We start from the raw sequence: 18,260 nt of genomic DNA, 5'->3' as shown, positions 1-18,260 counted from the left end.
ATATTATATAAAAAGGGTTTTAAAGCAGTTGTTTTTTAAAGAGGTTTTCATGTGAAAGGTTAGAGGTTAAAGGTTGTTTCATAAATTTGTATATTTGAATTTGTGTTCATTCAAAGGTAGTGTAATGAAGGGCTGAATTGCTTTAAAACATTTCTTTGTTTACCTGGCACAAAAGGAGCAATAAAAAAAACTATAAAACAATGAGTATCGGTATCTGCTATCAGCCAAATTGATATTTGAAACACTGGTATCAGCCCAAAATTTCACTGGTTACAAAAAAAAAAAAAAAAGCACAGACAGAGACACAGAGAGACAGACAGGCAAACTGAGAGAGTCAGATAGGCAAACAGAGAAAGAGAGAGGGAGAAAGAGAGCGAGAGAGAGAGCTAGAGACAGACAGTCAAAAATGACAAAAATCACAGTTGTTTAGGTTAAAATGCTATTAATAAGCTGATGACACTAAACTGTAAGTGAATTCCACCAGAGATAAAAACTCATAATTATACCATTGTCATATGGTTCTAAGAAAACTCCGACCAATCATTGTCGAATGCAATGATTGGTCGGCATTTTCCCCTGTCCTGTCTGTCTTCCCCATGTGGAGGCCTCCGACTGACATAACCGCTCACGTAACACCAAATAAATCATATTCCTGATATCACAATACTGAGTGAAGTTTAGAAAGAATAAAGAACACAGTCATCAGTCAGTATCAGTCATGCTGTCCTCTCTGCTCCTTCTCTGCTGCTGAAGAGACTCACTGCCGGCAGGTCAAATGACCACCGGTAAGTTTTAAGATACGAGACAAACTGAGCTAAACTGTTTAACATAAACAGTTGCTGTTGTTTCAGCTTGATAGTTACAATTTGCTATTAGCTGGAAAGCGCTCTGTGCTTGTTTATAACATAATATTGGCAGTGCTGGATGAGAGACTGTGGACAGAGATTGAAATATCACTTTTCGACATGTTTACATGTTGCTGATGAGGTTTACTGATAAAGTCTTAACTTTTTCCTCGTGAAGGTTTTATTGCACTCACAGTAACAAGCGTAGCTATCCTCAGCTCAACCTATCTTCACTCTTCTGTCTCCACTGCAGCATCTTTACTCCATGTTTGTGTGTGTGCGTAAAAGTGGCGCAGCAGCCAGGACGCACAGACAGCAGGAAGAGATAATGCAGCATGATAATAAATTACACCCAAAAGTAAAAAGTAAGCTAACAGTTACAGATAAAAGAGCTGGTAACGTCGGAGCTTCTCAATACTACGATCTTTAATAACTTAGCGCTGCGGCTCGTTTATTACCAGCGAGATTAACGGGGTTAAAGCTTCAAACATCCAAAGGAAAAAGGGTATATTAAAAGATTGATCTCGGAATTTACGAATCAATATCGGGTCATTCCAGAGAAGATCAATTTAATTGGATGAATGATTATTTTAACCCTGTCCTAATGCCTATATTGGTGAGTTGTAGTCTATGTGCAGAATTTGAATTACTGTAAAGGTTTTTACTTTCTCAATGTTATTTCATTAGGCTTGTTGTGGTAAGAAATAACTGTCAAATGTCTGAGAAACAGTTGCTATTTCATTTGTCTCTGGCAAGAGTATTAATCAGTTAACAAACTTATCAGAACAAATCTGTTAGCCTACATTTCATCGTTCCACTACTTACTTTTCACCATAGTGATAATGGGTACAATCATAAATTAAATCTGACAGTTGTCTTGTCCCACACTGCGCCACAGCAACATTAAACTGATATAGCTATGCAAATTAATACACAAATTGAAGTAGATATTTAAAAAGTGGGGTGCTGGATGTGCTGATGTATTGCGGTAAGCGTGTTGTGTCATTTCCGGTGTTTTCTATGACAGCGTCTCTGTGCTGCTCCAGCGAATTCTACTAGCCTGCTTTCTGCTTTCCTCACTTCAGTTGCTTAACATCTAATTAAAGTCTTAACCCACACTGGTTCTGTTTAAGCACTTAAAGCTTTCCTCCCTTTTACAACTTTATTGCTAATCTCTTAGCTGTCGTTGCTTGTTAGCTACATTAGCTAAGCGATGGCTTCTCCTTCTGCTCTTTCTTGCTCGGTGTGCCAGATGTTTAGTTATGCCTCTGCCTCCTTTAGCGACAGTGGTAATTGTAACAAGTGTAGCTTATTTGCTGTGTTGGAGGCGAGGCTCAGTGAATTAGAAGCGCAGCTCCACACCATGGAAAATCAAAATCACTCTGTAGCTGCGGCAGTTAGCCAGCCCTCTGTATTGTGAGTTCTATTGTGAGGAAAGTGGAGTAACACCAGCGGCCAAAGTCAAATGTATCCCTGGGGCAAGAGCGGGCGACATTGAATCAAATTTAAAACTGCTGGCTAGAGATGTAACGATTACCGATATTACGGTAAATTTCGGTTAATTTTAACATGGTAAGAATTACCTTTTATGTTTAAATTAATTGCATTATCGCGGTGGATTATCAGGACATGTAATAACAGTGTCATTCAAGTCTCGCGATGCAGGCGCTGTGTGAATGCGTACCATGTGTAAACACAAAGAATGCAAACATGGCGGAAGGTGGTGATAGCAGCACTCAGGACATTTTTTTGTGTGTTTTGTGTTGGACCCCCTAGAATACGCGATGGCTCATCTCGAGGGGCTATCCATTAATAAATTTGAATTTGAATATAAACCGACGTAACGCTAATTGAGATCAATGATTGAATCACTATGATTATGGTTACTGTATGGCGAGCTAGAATCGATATAGACGGCCAGTTATGCTTACTTGACATAAGCTCAAGGAAACAACATAAAACGCTGCCGTGTTAACCTTTGACCGAGAGCATGCACTCCGTTTCTCATACAGGTTTCTCATTTTGGTTTCTCCTGCACATTTGTGATATCTACTCTATATATTGTATGTCTTTTGTTCTACTCTTGCATTGTTTTGTTTTATATATTTTTTCCTCTCCTGCGAATAAATAAATAATATATAAATTGTTTACATATTTTGCTGACTGTTAAAATGCACCAGACAAATAAGCTTTGTTCCTGTAATGTGTTCACATATTTTGTTAATTTAAAATAAAATTTTGTGCCAATCCCTTGCCCCTTTAATGTGAAAGTTTCATTTTAATATAAGATTTTGGCTGTTATCGCAATATTATCGTTTACCGTGATAATTTGGTCACTATAATCGAGATATCAAATTTTCCATATCGTTACATCCCTACTGCTGGCTAATGCTAAACGTAACGTTAGATTTAGTAAGATCGTCATTCACGTCGGCGGCATTGACACCCGGTTAAGCCAATCGGAGGTCACTAAAAATAACATTGCCTCGGTGTGTGAATACGCAAAAACTTTGTCGGACTCCATAGTTTTCTCTGGTCCCCTCCCAAATCTGACCACTGATGACATGTTTAGCCGCATGTCATCATTTAATCGCTGGCTGTCCAGGTGGTGTCCAGCAAACAATGTGGGTTTCGTTAACCACTGGCAAACTTTCTGGGGAAAACCTGGTCTGATTAGGAGAGACAGCATTCCTCCCACTTTGGATGGAGCTGCTCTCATATCTAGAAACCTGGCAAAGTTTATTAGTAATTCAAAACCCTGACAACCCAGAGCTGAGACCAGGACCAGGACTCGAAGTCCTACACGCACGCTTCTCTGAGCTTCTAGTGCAGTTACCCACCCATAGTTTTATACAAACGGTGTCTGTCCCCCGATCACCTAAATTATCAAAATCTAAAATTAAACAAAGAGGAGTTGTGCATAACCTCATAAAAATTAAAACCTCTTCTGTGACTGAAAGACAAAACAGGAGAATTAAGTGCAAACTGTTAAATATCAGGGGCCTCATGTACAAAGGGTGCGTACGCACAAAAATGTGGCGTACATCCTTTTCCATGACAAAGTTCAGATGTATCAAGAGTGAAATGACCGTGAAAATGTGCGGTGCCTCACGCCAACTTCATGGCTGGCGTACGCACGTTTCTACAGCTGTTGATCCTTTGGCGACACTTAGAGGTGATACTAGGAAACTGTTATAATAAATAAATGTGAAAACAATTAGTCCTCAGAGTGATATGCACATCAGAGAAACATCAACAATTAACAATGATGAACAATTAACACACCCACGTGTCTGCAACTAGATGAGTGGATATAAAAGCATGCGCAAAGTGGTGCCGAAAATACCGTTAACAACAACGGCTGCTTTAGCAGCATTAGAAGATTTGTAAATGGCGCAATATGAAGAGCGAGCATGTGTTCAGAGACAGAGAGGATTTAGTGGCACATGATGACAACTGGCTCATCAACTGCTTTAGGTTCCCAAGGACAATCCTCCTGGAACTGTGCGCAGAGCTGCAGCACGACACAACGAGGAGCCATGCGTCGCCTGTATCCATACAGGTGCTGACCACACTGGGGTTCCTAGACCGATCAGGACTGTGCCAGTCGACCCTGAGCTGAGCCATGCCAGCTGTGTGGGACGGAATTATCCGCATGTCAGCCAGGTATATCAAATTCCCATACAATGCAGCTGAACAGGCCAACATTAAAGCACAATTTGCAGCGACAGCCAGTTTTCCTGACGTTATCGGAGCTATCGACTGCATGCACATGGCTACAGTATAAAAGCACCATCACAGGATGAATTTGTTTATGTCAACAGGAAGCATTTTCATTCGATCAATGTACAGATCATATGTGATGCGCAAATGCGATTAACCAACATTGTGGCGAGGTGGCCTGGTTCAACGCACGATTCATACATTCTGAGTAACAGCATGGTTGGGAACAGACTACAAGCTGGCACTGTGCGCAATGGGTGGCTTCTTGGTGAGTAAATAATGTATTTGTTTAATTGTCCTAATAATAATCCCCCTGATGCGCACTGAGCATGTGCACCCCCAAATAGTATCCTGTCTTCACAGCATCAGTAGTAGTCAGTAGTTAAAGTTAGTACCATGCTGTTTTTTGCTGGTTAAACTACAGCTTCAGAGGTTTCTAACAAGTCCCTGATTGTCTCTGTGTGTGAAGTACTCATGTCAATAAACCCGTGCGTAAAGTGTGACATTTCTTAATCAGCCTCACATTTTCCCCGGTGCACTTCTGCATTCATTTACAACAATAGTGTGTGATCCGTGTAAATGGTGTATAAGATTAACAAATGGAAACTGTATATCCAGTTTACATAATTTGTCTGCTTTCAATTGACCCCAGGCGACTCTCTGTTCAAACGGGGTGAGCTCCTCCTCTCCTGTTCCCCCGCCTGTTTTGGCCACACTTTGGCGGTGGGCAGCCCTCCTCTGCTTGACGTCCACCTTAATGTCGGACCACTTCTTTTTTAATTCTGCGTGTGTACGCTTTTCTGTCCCCACAGCATTGACAGTCTCACACACAGTCTCCCACTCACTCCTCTTGCGTTTAGTATTGATGCCGGAGGACAGCGTGCCAAAAAGTACATTTTTGTGCACCTCCACTTCAGTGAGCGTCTCCAATTCGCATTCTGTGAAATTTTTCTTTTTTCCTGTCTTACTCATTCGTTTTAGTTTTCTGATGGTGCAGAGAGGGGAATCTCAGGTGCAGGGTTCATTTAAATATGATTTGCATATTTAAATGGGGCGTGGACAGGGAGGGGCTGGGTACTCCAACATGTGCACTCAATTCCACATTGATCGGGATGTACAAAGGAAATGTGCTTGGATTCATGTGTACGCACAGATTCATACATCTGGATATTTTTGTGCGTACGCCATGTTTCAGTAGGAAATCCATGCAAGTCTTCGTACATGAGGTACGTCTCGTAGGTCTCTATCATCAAAACAGTCTTAGTAAACGAATTAATATCAGATAATCATTTTGATTTACTCAGCCTCACTGAAACCTGGCTGTGTCAAGATGAATATGTTAGTCTAAATGAATCCACTCCCACTCCCACTCCCAGTCATAAAAATACCCACATTCCTCGAGGCAGCAGCCGAGGAGGGGGAGTTGCAGCCGTTTTTAACTCTAGTTTAGGTTTAGGGCTGATTAACAGACTAGATTATATTTCATTTGAAAGCCTTGTTCTTAGTCTTTTACATCCGACCTGGAAAACCTCACAGCCACTTTTATTTGTTATAGTGTACCGTGCTCCTGGCCCATATTCTGAATTTGTATCTGAATTCTCAGAATTCTCAGAGTTTAGTTCTTAAATCAGATAAAGTTATTATTGTACGCAATTTTAACATTCATGTTGACGTTGATAATGACTCCCTGGCTACTGCGTTTATCTCATTATTAGACTCCATTGGCTTCAGTCAGGGTGTACATAAACCCACTCACTGTTTTAACCATACCCTCGATCTAGTTCTGACGTATGGAATTGAAATTGATAACCTAATAGTCTTTCCACAGAATCCCTCGCTATCCGATCATTATTTCATTTCTTTTGATTTCTTTTTACTCGATTACATGCCACTCAGCAACAGTTACTATACTAGATGTTTATCAGATAGTGCTGTTGCAAAATTTAAGGAAATGATTACTCCGTCATTAAATTTAATACCATGTCCTTCAGTAACAGAGGTTTCCCGTAACGACTTTGAACTCTCCCAAACTGATCATCTTGTCAATAGTGCCAAAGGCTCGCTGTGAACAACACTTGACTCTATAGCACCTCTTATAAAGAAGTTGACAAAGCAAAGAAAGTTCGTTCTTTGGCATAACTCTCAAACCCGTAAGTTAAAACAAATATTGCGAAAATTTGAAAGGAACTGGCAATTAACATAACTGGAAGAATCTCGTTTAATCTGGACAGACAGTCTCAAAACGTATAAGAGGGGCCTCCGCAATGCCAGAACAAACTATTACTCAGCTTTAATAGAAGAAAATAAGAACAACCCCAGGTTTCTTTTCAGCACTGTAGCCAGGCTGACTGAGAGTCACAGCTCTGTTGAGCCTTGTATTCCTTTAGCCCTTAGCAGTAATGATTTTATGAGCTTTTTTAATGACAAAATTCTAACTATTAGAGGCAGAATTCATGACCTCCTGTCCTCCGATAGTACCTATCTGCTCTCAAACACAGCTGTTAGACTTAACTTAGATTGCTTCTCCCTGTTTTCTCCTCAACAATTGGCCGCAGTGATTTTTTCATCTAAATCATCAACGTGTCTCTTAGACCCCATCCCAACTAGGCTACTTAAGGAAGTCTTACCTTTAGTTACCACTCACTTATTAGACATGATCAATATATCTTTATTAACAGGCTATGTACCACAGTCATTTAAGGTAGCTGTAATTAAACCTCTCCTAAAAAAGCCCACCCTGGATCCAGAGGTGTTAGCCAACTATAAATCAATATCTAATCTTCCCTTTCTTTCAAAGATCTTTGGGAAAGTAGTCGCAGACCAGCTGTGTGATTTTCTCCATGATAATAATTTATTTGTTAGTTAAAATTACAAATGATCTTCTGATTGCTTCAGACAAAGGACTCGTCTCTGTACTTGTTTTATTAGATCTTAGTGTGGCGTTTGACACAATTGACCATCAAATTCTGCTACAGAGACTGGAACATTTAATTGGCCTAAAAGGTTCTGCACTAAGCTGGTTCAAATCTTATTTATCTATCGTTTTCAGTTTGGTCACATTCATGATGAATCATCCTTACATACTAAAGTTTGTTTTGGAGTTCCGCAAGGTTCTGTGCTCGGACCAATCCTATTTACTCTATATATGCTTCCTTTAGGTAACATCATCAGAAATCACCCTGTAAATTTCCATTGTTATGCGGATGATACACAGTTGTATTTATCGATGAAGCCAGAAGAAAGTAATCAATTAACTAAACTTCATAATTGCCTTAAAGACATAAAAACTTGGATGAGCACCAATTTCCTTATGTTAAATTCAGACAAACTGAAGCAGTGCTCAACAATAACGGTTGCCCGATTGCCCAGGGCAAGTAAAACTCAACGTCGGGCATGTAAACTAACAACTCACTTGCCCGATCGGGCAAGTTGCTAAAAACAGTAAAAGTTAATAACTAATTGATAAAATAAATGTATTTTAAAACGCGCTCCTTCAGCTCTGATGCAGCGGTCTCTCTGCCTGAAGTCACAGGCACACGCTGTGTAACAATGTCCTGCCCACAGCCCCCATTGATTGGTTACATGGCACAAGTGAAGCCAATCAACACTGAAGCCTCTCTACATGCTGCACTGTGCATGTCCGAAGGCACAGAGCAGAGCTCAGCTGCTCCCCTGTCTGAAGCTGTCATGGGGTGCGCCTGCAGTTATTAAGCAATTATTAGACTAAAACATTAAAAATATTTATGACATGTTCATCCTAAGCTTACCGTTTTAGATGGTACACCATGTTAAATACTCGGCAAACTTCCAGAAAGACTTGACGGTAGTTTCTTGAACTATCTGCTCCAGTGGGTTGGGCTAATCCATTATTGTGAAAACAAGGGGGGTGTTCTGAAGACAGACTGTTACCTTTGAAACAGGGGTGTTCTGAAAACACCCCCATTAGCACTTAGCACTTGGCTGCAGTCCGCAGACAGCCTCTAGTGTAGCACTCCTGATGAAATTAAATTAAAACGGCAATAAATTGACCAACCGAGTGGGGGACTACAGCCCTAATAAACAAAGAAGGCTGAATGAAACCTGTACTTCTGGTTTTTTCACTTGCACTCACATGATTTAACACTGTCATTTTTGCGTAGGAATTAAGCTACAATAAATGACATAAGTTGTTTTAATTAATACAGTGTGAATAAAGATTACATAACATAAAAATAACTGCAGTCTTTGTTATTTGATAGCCGCTTAAAAAAACAATTTTTATAGGGCAAGTAAAAGCTGACTTTGGGCAAGTAGATCTATGACCAACTTGCCCGACGGGGCAAGTGAAAAAAACCTTAGCGTTGAACCCTGTGAAGTTATTGTTCTTGGCCCCAAACAACTCAGAGACTCTTTATCTGATGACATAGTTTCTCTAGATGGCATTGCTCTGGCCTCTAGCACTACCGTAAGAAACCTTGGAGTAATATTTGATCAAGATTTGTCTTGTAACTCTCATATAAAACAAACCTCATGGACTGCATTTTTTCATCTGCGTAATATTGTGAAAATTAGCCCTATCCTGACCCGAAAAGATGCTGAAAAATTGGTCCACGTTTTTGTTACCTCTAGGCTGGATTACTGTAACTCCCTATCATCACGTAGCTCTAGTAAGTCTTTAAAACCTCTCTGGCTAATTCAGAATGCAGCGGCACGTGTACTAACAGGAACTAAGAAACGAGATCATGTTTCTCCTGTTTTAGCTTCTCTGCACTGGCTCCCTGTGAAATCCAGAATTGAATTTAAAATCCTACTGTTAAATTATAAAGCTCTAAATGGTCAGGCTCCGTCATATCTTAGAGAGCTCATAGTTCCATATTATCCCACCAGAACACTGCGCTCTGAGAATGCAGGGTTACTTGTGGTCCAGAGCATGTGAGCGGAGCGGAGCGGGTGAAAATTTCCGCTCCTCGCTCGCAGACCTGTCACTTTGCGCCCCTCCGCTTGGTTCTGCGCATTCTTTGCTCCGCTTCATCATGAATTTTATCCCGCTCCACTCGCTCACCACTCCGCTCAAAAAAACTGCATTGTACTACCCTAACCTGTAATCTTCTATTCACAAATAAAACGGGGTCTGCCCATTTTTCTGACAGCCCATTGGTCCGACATCCCATTGTTCCGACCATATTAAACCCATTGTTCCGAAGTCCCGTTGTTCCAAAATCATCATGATGCCCTGTGATTAAGGTCTGGTTAGGTTTAGGCACAAAAACCACTTGGTTAGTGTTAGAAAAGATCATGGTGTGGGTTAAAATGAAAAAGAAAGTGGCAAACACATAAGCCGTGAGCCTGCTTCGCCTCAAGCCTTTCCCAGCTGACCCAGAGCCAGTCACGTAGCCACCGCCGGGAGCCGTTCAGCACTCAGAGAGCTCCCCACACAACCCCGACCCCTGAGTTAATAACAGGAGGTTATGGTGTTTGATTCTCTCGACCAGCAGCCTACTTTTGTTGCGTTGCTGATAGGGCTGACACAATTAGTCAACTAATCGATGACTAATCGACTATTAAAATAATCGGTGACTATTTTAGTATGACTAAATTAGATTAGTATGACTAATCGGTTTGAGTCATTTTTCATAGAAAAGTACTATAAAAGTACCCCAAAATACTCTTACTGCAGCTTTACACACTCTCCCATGACAGTGAACTAAAAGACTGTGGTGTGAGTATGAAACAAGACATTAGATGACGTAATTTTGGTGTTTGGGCGAGACAGACCGACATTTTTCAACATTTTAACACATTTTTCGATGAAATGATTAGTCAACTAATCGAAGAAATAATCGACAGATTAGTCGACATTGAAAATAATCGTTAGTGACAGCCCTAGTTGCTGATCCTCTATGGTACACAAATACAATAATAATCACATATCGGAACAACGGGACGTCGGACTAATGAGAGGTCGGAACAATGCTACGGCACCAATAAAACATGAGCTTGGTAGATTCTCCGGGGAAGTCCTCTCCCCACAGCTAGGGACCGTTCTACACAGTACTGCTGGCAGGGTGGAAATAAGTCAAAGTGTAGAGGAGACAGACCAGGTTAAGCAGCCGACCTCTGAAGCCCTCTCGCCTCTCCCCGCAGTTAGGGACCGTTCTCCAAGGTACCGTTGCTTCTCTTCTCAGTTTCTTTTCTGAAGTACACAGTAAACTCCAAAGTTTTGAAAGAAAATAGTGTGGGTGTGCGCAGGCGCAAAGATGCATTCTGGGTGGGGCATGAGTGATCAGAGAGAAACTGGAGCGAGAGATAAGGCTCCTCTCCACCTTTTAAAAAAATAGCCGCTCCTCGCTCAACACAAAATCCTCCCGCTCCCCGCTCCGCTCTACTCCCGCTCCGCTCACATGCTCTGTCGTGGTCCCTGAAGTCTCCAAAAGTAGATCAGGAGCCAGAGCCTTCAGCTATCAGGCTCCTCTCCTGTGGAATCATCTTCCTGTTGCGGTCCGGGAGGCAGACACCGTCTCCACATTTAAGACTAGACTTAAGACTTTCCTCTTTGATAAAGCTTATAGTTAGGGCCAGCTCAGGCTTGCCCTGTACCAGCCCCTAGTTAGGCTGACTTAGGCCTAGTCTGCCGGGGGACCTCCAATAATACACCTAGGCCTAGTCTCTCTCTCTCTCTAACTTATATCGCAGCGGTGCCTGGATAGTGTGACGTGTGTGTGGTTGTGCTGCTGCCATGGTCCTGCCAGATGCCTCCTGCTGCTGCTGTTATCATTAGTCATACTTCTACTGTTATTATACACATATGATTATTGTTACATATGTATACTATCAGATATTAATTTATACTTTCAACATATTGTAACACAATAGCCAGAATTATGTATTATTATTACTTTCATTAATGTTGTTGTAAGCTACTGTCATTACCGTCTGTCCTGCATCTCTCTCTGTCTCTGTCACTTTCTCTTTCTGTATGACATCTATTGCACGTCTGTCCATCCTGGAAGAGGGATCCCTCCTCAGTTGCTCTTCCTGAGGTTTCTAACGTTTTTTTCCTGTTAAAGGGTTTTATTTGGGGGAGTTTTTCCTTATCCGCTGTGAGGGTCCTAAGGACAGAGGGATGTCGTATGCTGTAAAGCCCTGTGACGCAAAGTTGATTTAATTGATTGATTGATTGATTAAAAGTAAGGCAAAGTTACTTTTCCCAGTAAATAATTACTTTTTATATGCAGTAATTGGTAAAGCAGTTCAATTACTTATGACTGAAAAAAACTACTAACTGTAACTAATTACTAATTTTCAGTATCTTACACAGCACTGATTCTGACAGACCTGCTGTGAAATTGCCACATGGAGTAAGTTTTAACAGTCCAACTGTGCAGTGCAACTTTTGGAGGTAAACTTCAAATCCATGTTTGCACCCTGTTATGAAACCTGAATCAAGTGCTGCTAAAAACACTTAGTTCTGTATTAATGAAAAGGTCAACACCAGTGTCCACATCAGTACACAAGACAGACTAAAGCCACTGTATTAGTACTTGAGCCTACACGTGCCATCAGGCAACTTGGTAGAAGTTTTCATGAGACCCCTCCTGCCAGGTGAATGGCCACATCTTTGAAAGTCCATGGGCAGAGGCATAAAGTCTGTGCAGATTTATGACTAAAACTGTGTATATGCACGGCCAATATTCACTCTGTTGACGGCCATTGGCCCATCAGAAAAAAAAAAAAAATGACATCAGTGGCAGTGGCTGATGTTTTTCCATTGTGTTACATCAATTTGCACAGACAGGGCTCCAGACTAACAGTGTCCCGTCATCCTGGGGAAAATAGAAAACGTTTCTGGGATGAACGAAGACATTGCACAGGACACTGTCGGGACGAAAGATCACAGTAAACTCACTATCAACACATCAGGGAAAGCACCCTATCATTTCCCCCATAATGCTACATTGTCAACAACAAATCTGCGTTGACAGTTGCAGGGGGAGAGCTACTTCATGTTAGCTGTTAGAAGCCGCTGGCCAGAACTAGCGGCTGATGGAGGTTGCATTGAGTTACCTTATAATGCATTCATGCTCTCTCCGGTAAAAAGGGAGTGTTGGGCAAAGGTAAATTATAATCTTATCACAATGTGTTAAAATGTAATCTTGTAAAATGTAGTTTTTGGTGAGGAACTTGAATAAACCTAGCTGGTTGAAGCAGACATTTGTTGATGTTTTCTTCACACAATGGGAGCTAAATCACATTCCAAAGTTAGGCTCAATTCTAATGAGGGAAAAACTGGTATGGCCTTGTCACAGTGGTCCCTTGAACTTCACCTTAAGATATCTCAATGAAATGAAAATGGGTTCAATGGGTGCCCAGAAGTCTCCCCTTTACATACATGCCCATTTTGTCCTGGTTCCTTTCAATTTGGGGCAAAAACATGCAGCTTTCTTTTCAGGCAGTGTAAATGTGTTATTTTTGCTTATTGTAGTTGAAAATTTCTGCAGACTCGGGTCCCTAAACATTGGGAATTGTATAAATTTGGTCTGATTGAAAAGTTGAGACTCTTGAAGATTCAATGAGCCCAGTTTTCTTCATGGGGGATGATGTTAGCCCTCATAGCAGCCCTCATTTCTTTGCATACAATGCATACAATTTAGCACCAAATTTGTGTAACAAATGGTCTCAACCCAAGAACTGCTGCAACAACATAAAAAGATAAGCATAGGAATGGAAATCATGCAAATTCCATCATGTGGAAACCTTGTGCAAGCCTGCTCGAGCTTTGCATAGGATGTGCACGTTCTCAGTGCACATTAATCTTTTATAAATACCAGTTTATGTGCAAGAAATGTTGTAGGTTATGCACAGTTTTTGTGTGAGGGCATGGTTTATACATCTGGCCCCAGATACTGCAGTTGTTTTAAAAGTTTTGCAAAAAATACTTCTGCATATTTTAGGCCACTTACTACACAGCGTATGCCTTACAACTGATCACTGTCAGGCTATAGTATTTCATAGTGTTTGACCAGATGTCTGGATCATTTAATAGGTTTTGTCCATCTTTAGACAGTCATTAGTTTCCGTTCATGTTACTACAGTATTAGAATAAACTAGCAGAGATTTGAAAGTAGGGATGCACCGATCCACATTTTTTTCACTTCCGATCCGATCCTGATACCTGAATTTGGATATCTGCCAATACCGATACTATTCCGATACCAGTACTCTGTTTGCTTTAATATTATTATCATTATTGTTGATTTTATATGAGGCTGTAATAAACTCCTCTCTACAGGCAAGTATGATATGTATGTATGTATGTATGCATGTATGTCCCAAAATGCAACTTGAGGTAAGTATATGGTCAGAAAAGCAGGAAATCCTGTTAACAGGAAAAATCCTATCCTGAAAACAAATATGCAACTGTAAGGGTTTCGAATTGATTGTCAATATTTATTAAATTCCAAGACAGTTTTAAACTACTAGTGCAATATACACTATCAAAAAACAAAAAAATACTGAAGAGCACAGATACAAATCAAGTAGACACTACTATGTAGTAGTGTTGTCATGGTACCAAAACTGGGACCCACAGTATGATACCAGTGAAAGTGTCACGGTTCTGAGTAGTATGAGCACGATACCACAGCGGAAATGAGGCAGATGTGCCTTTTGTCATTTATAAAAAGATAAATCGCTTTTCTATAATACATCAATGATATTTCAATAGAATAAATCACTTAATGATGTATTCATACTTCAAAAACAGCATCAATGAGTGATTAACATATGGGGGATCAAAATAAAATAAATAAATAAAATAAAAATCAACCAAAAATAAACCAGCCACCCTCCTCCCCTGACAAGTAAAGAACAGTCCCTTAATTGTGGTGAGGTTTGTGGAAATGTGAACGGCTCATTTCCCCTCTGACACGTCACATAGCCTACCTGTGTGCCGCCACAGCTCGGCTGTTCAGGTACTTTTGGGCAGTCATGACACCAACGAAGAGTTATTGGACCTGGAGCCGGACTTCTCCGTCGCCGGTAAGCCGTTATCTTGCGCCACGGCACACTATGGCCGCCGTATTTGACCGCCGTATTCCTGTCTGTGACCCCCGTTCAACCCACAACCGGCAGGATTTGCCTTTAGTTTCTGCTGCTGGTTGAAATCTGTACTCGCACAGCGTGCTCCTGAATGATTTTTGTTTGCACAAAACTATTTTCAGTCGCAAATGTGAGTAAAATGCTTGCACCGTAGAGCTCTGTGAAAAACAAACCACTGCAGCCGCTTATCAAGTGCCAGGTGGGCAGCGCGCTCTGTTATTGGACTGCGCATGGACACTCAACCTCTTGCAATCGGACTTTGAACTTATCCCACAGTAGTGGAACCTGAGGTACTCCAACGTTATAGTATCATACGTACCGTCGTGTTTTAGTACTGCAGTCTATTGTTGATACCAGTATACCATGCAACACTATGTAGCGATCATCATATCATTTCAGCAGACAACGTGAAAGCACAGACACGGCTGGTGGATCGGAAATTTCCTATCCGTGAATTACGTTGGTATTGGAACCCGATACCGAATCGGATCGGCCCCATCCCTATTTGAAAGTTTACTGAGTAACAGTGGCATGGGGAAAATTTTTGAGGAGGCCAAGAGACAAGACCTCTAATCTATGCACATGCCTGTTATCTAACAGACACTTCAACACACGCGCACTCGCACGCACACACATCACTTGCGTTTACCGATACACAAGCTCGCTCGCTCGCTCTCTCTCTCTCTCTCTCTCTCTCTCTCACTCACACACAACTCCAAAACAATTTACTAATCCATGCAACTCCGCTACCCACATGCATGACCGGCCGCTTAATACACAGTACAAATTTGATAATGAATAAAAAAATCATTCATTCATAAACTCAATCAGGGAGATGTTTCAAGTTTTATGTTCACATTATGAAGTATCAATAAGCTGCATGTATCAAATACATGACTTACAAACCCCGATGTATGTGCTTGATAATGTTTATAATGTCAAAAGAGGCTATAAACAACCTCATCTATTCAGGTAACCTGGCCCTGTGGGCGCTGTCCGGGGTGCTTACAGTAAATGTTATGTATGTAAACAAACGCAATAAAACAACTACTTCAGTGGACTGACAACACACACAGCTAAATCCAGGCAAGCAAGGCACAATAAGCAAATAACCACATCAAAAAATGCACAGATAGCTACATAGGCTGTTCAATCAACAGTAAAGTCACAGAGAGAGGGAGTGTACATTTAGCACCCTATTTAAAGAGGAAGGCCATTCTTCTGTCACGTCCAAAAAGCTTTAATTTCACAGCGCAATCTATGCGACTTCTTGATTTATCATGCCTCTCGATTGCCCTCTCGATTGCCGTTAAAAAGAAGAGCGCTACCAGCTAGCCACTCCGTGCCTACGTAATTTTCCTCATTGAAAGTCCGAGTCCCTTTTTTTCTCTCCGTCTGCAGCTCTAGTTTTGGTGTTGGTCTACCATCTGATTTAATTTTAAGTTGCTGCTGTAAAGGAAGTTTCGCAAAATTGTTTATAACCAAAAACTCCAAATCGCCACCCTCCATGACTGCAGTAAAGTTGCTAACAGTTACCTTGGTTACCTCCAAGCGTTATTTGATTTCAGTGACGCTGATAACGTGCTATTTGATTGGTGTGAAGCCAAAGGGCGGCTGGCTTCCCTTGGCCAGGCCCCTTGAATAGATGTGTTACCATGCAATACTGTGTTTCACCACACATTCATTTAAAGGGGCGCTGTTTCACTCATTGTAAAATACTCAGAGAAGAGATGACAGCAACAGCACAGAAGAATTACCAAAACTGTTAAACTAAGTGTTTTTATTAAAATGTCAATTACAGTCTGAAAAAAACAGAGGAAGCTTGGCTTCCCTTGGCCTCCGGGAGAAAACGCCACTGCTGAGTAGGTTAATTCATCACAGATAGCATCAAGAACGTTTAACTGTTTGTTCACAATTACTTTAGATTAAACATTCCAAATAGGCCTAGCTGCACTCAGAAATGCAACATTAGTTGATAATAACCCAACTAAATAAAATGTGACAAAAATCAAAGCAGGCATTCAGTATGACAAATTATCTCAGGGTTTCAAAACTACACATATTACAGCCTACTGGAATTCATGGAAACCAGTAGCTGCTTGGAAAGTATAGGCAAATGGCACTGAGCTAAAACCTTACAGCTTGTAGTCAAATGGGCTAAAAAACGCTACTGGTGCGATCTGTTAAAAATGTAGTGCGGTGCACTTACCACACAACCCCAAACGCTCCATAGCCAATGGGCCTGTCAGGCTCTATATCCAGCTGCTGCTGTAGGTGGTGTGTGTGTTGCTGCTGATGGTGATGGTGGTGGTGAGTTTTGACAGCAGCGGCGGCTTGAACCTGTGCGGGAGCCGCGGCGGCCGCCGGCCCTGGGGCTTGTCCGGGGGCAGGAGAGGGGAAGTAGGGCTGCTGCTGGCCGGGGTTTAGCATCACCGCCGCAGCGGCAGCCGTGGAAGTGTGTTGCTGAACCGTGTGCACAGCAGCGGCGGAGCCCGGGTGCTGCAAATGATGCTGGCCCGCGTGGTGGTGGTGGTGGTGGTGGTGGTGCATGTGGGGAGGCGGAAGGTGCTGGAGTTGGTGGTGGTGATGCGGATGATGGGCAGCCACTGTAGAGGAGCCACCGTTGTAAGCGGCCATCATTTTTGTAACATTTGTAGCCGTAGTGCCACAAAGAGCCATTCAATAATGCTGAAATGCCTCCTAACACAAACCGCTTCTAAAAGTGATGATAATGGCTACCGGGCGACAAATGAAAACAGATTAGGGCTTTAAATGACCCGACAACTGCTACTTCAAATGTGTGGGTAGAGAAAGCATTCCGGTGTGCCTCCTTATCATAATGCCAACGAGGATCTGACCCACTTCCTCTAAATTAATTTCCGTGCTTGCACACCATTAGGCTACTGTAGCCTGAGGCTAATAAAGGAAAGCTTATCACGAGCATGTAGCCTCCAGCAATGACCACCCAAGTCTAAAAATCTGTGCAGCCCTAACATCGATAAATAAAAAAATGTTGAATAGAAAATAACCCGCACCCCCCTCAATTAAGAAAAAAGTCGGTGGCCCTAGATGTCCCTCATGATAGAGGTAGTGCCCCCCTCCCTCCTCATGAAATTCAGCTTCCCCGTCTTGATGGAACAGTGTGATCTAATGCTTGTCACATGGGAAGCAACGCATTCATCTTTTAAAAGTGTCTAAGTTTGCCATACGCTCTGGTCCAGCGCCGTTGCTCTTCCCACCACAGGGGATCCACACGGCTTGGAAATCGCATCTGTTATGCTAAACTGAATCCTCCTTGTGATGTGTGCGCAGACCAGACAGGGGTAATCTCCGAGCCGTAATTAACGCTGCTGATCCGGTGCAGAAGAGCTGTATCCAAGCCCAGGCCACTAAACAACAGCGCACGCAGAAAAGCAGGCAGGGAGGCAGGCAGGCCCAGGCCTCGGTCATCCACTCCACTCACATATTATTACAATCCAACGAGCCGCGCGCATGGAAAGAAATCCCCATCATTCTGACAGTGACGAAGCTTCGACCATGACTCAAAGAATGACAAGAGAAATCCTTGCAGACGGCTGACAGGCAATGTATTACCCCCATCGACAGCCTTGTGTT

The 18,260-nt window shown here is 42.0% G+C and overlaps 1 protein-coding gene across 3 annotated transcripts in view; it reads right to left on the bottom strand.

The window, feature by feature from the left end:
• nlk2 (nemo-like kinase, type 2) overlaps positions 1-17,634 on the bottom strand; it is a 209,145-nt gene extending 191,511 nt beyond the window's left edge. For all 3 annotated transcript variants that reach the window (XM_049576773.1, XM_049576772.1, XM_049576774.1), the window contains exon 1: positions 16,855-17,634. In XM_049576773.1, coding sequence (XP_049432730.1) covers positions 16,855-17,324 — 470 coding nt within the window. In that variant the 5' untranslated portion in view covers positions 17,325-17,634. The remainder of the gene's footprint in view (positions 1-16,854) is intronic.
• Positions 17,635-18,260: the final 626 nt, after the last annotated feature.

This window comes from Epinephelus fuscoguttatus, linkage group LG5 (genome assembly GCF_011397635.1).
Source record: "Epinephelus fuscoguttatus linkage group LG5, E.fuscoguttatus.final_Chr_v1".
NCBI classification, from domain to species: Eukaryota; Metazoa; Chordata; class Actinopteri; order Perciformes; family Serranidae; genus Epinephelus; species Epinephelus fuscoguttatus.
Note: the sequence above shows the minus strand (reverse complement) of the source record. Positions and strands in the feature narration are given on the sequence as shown.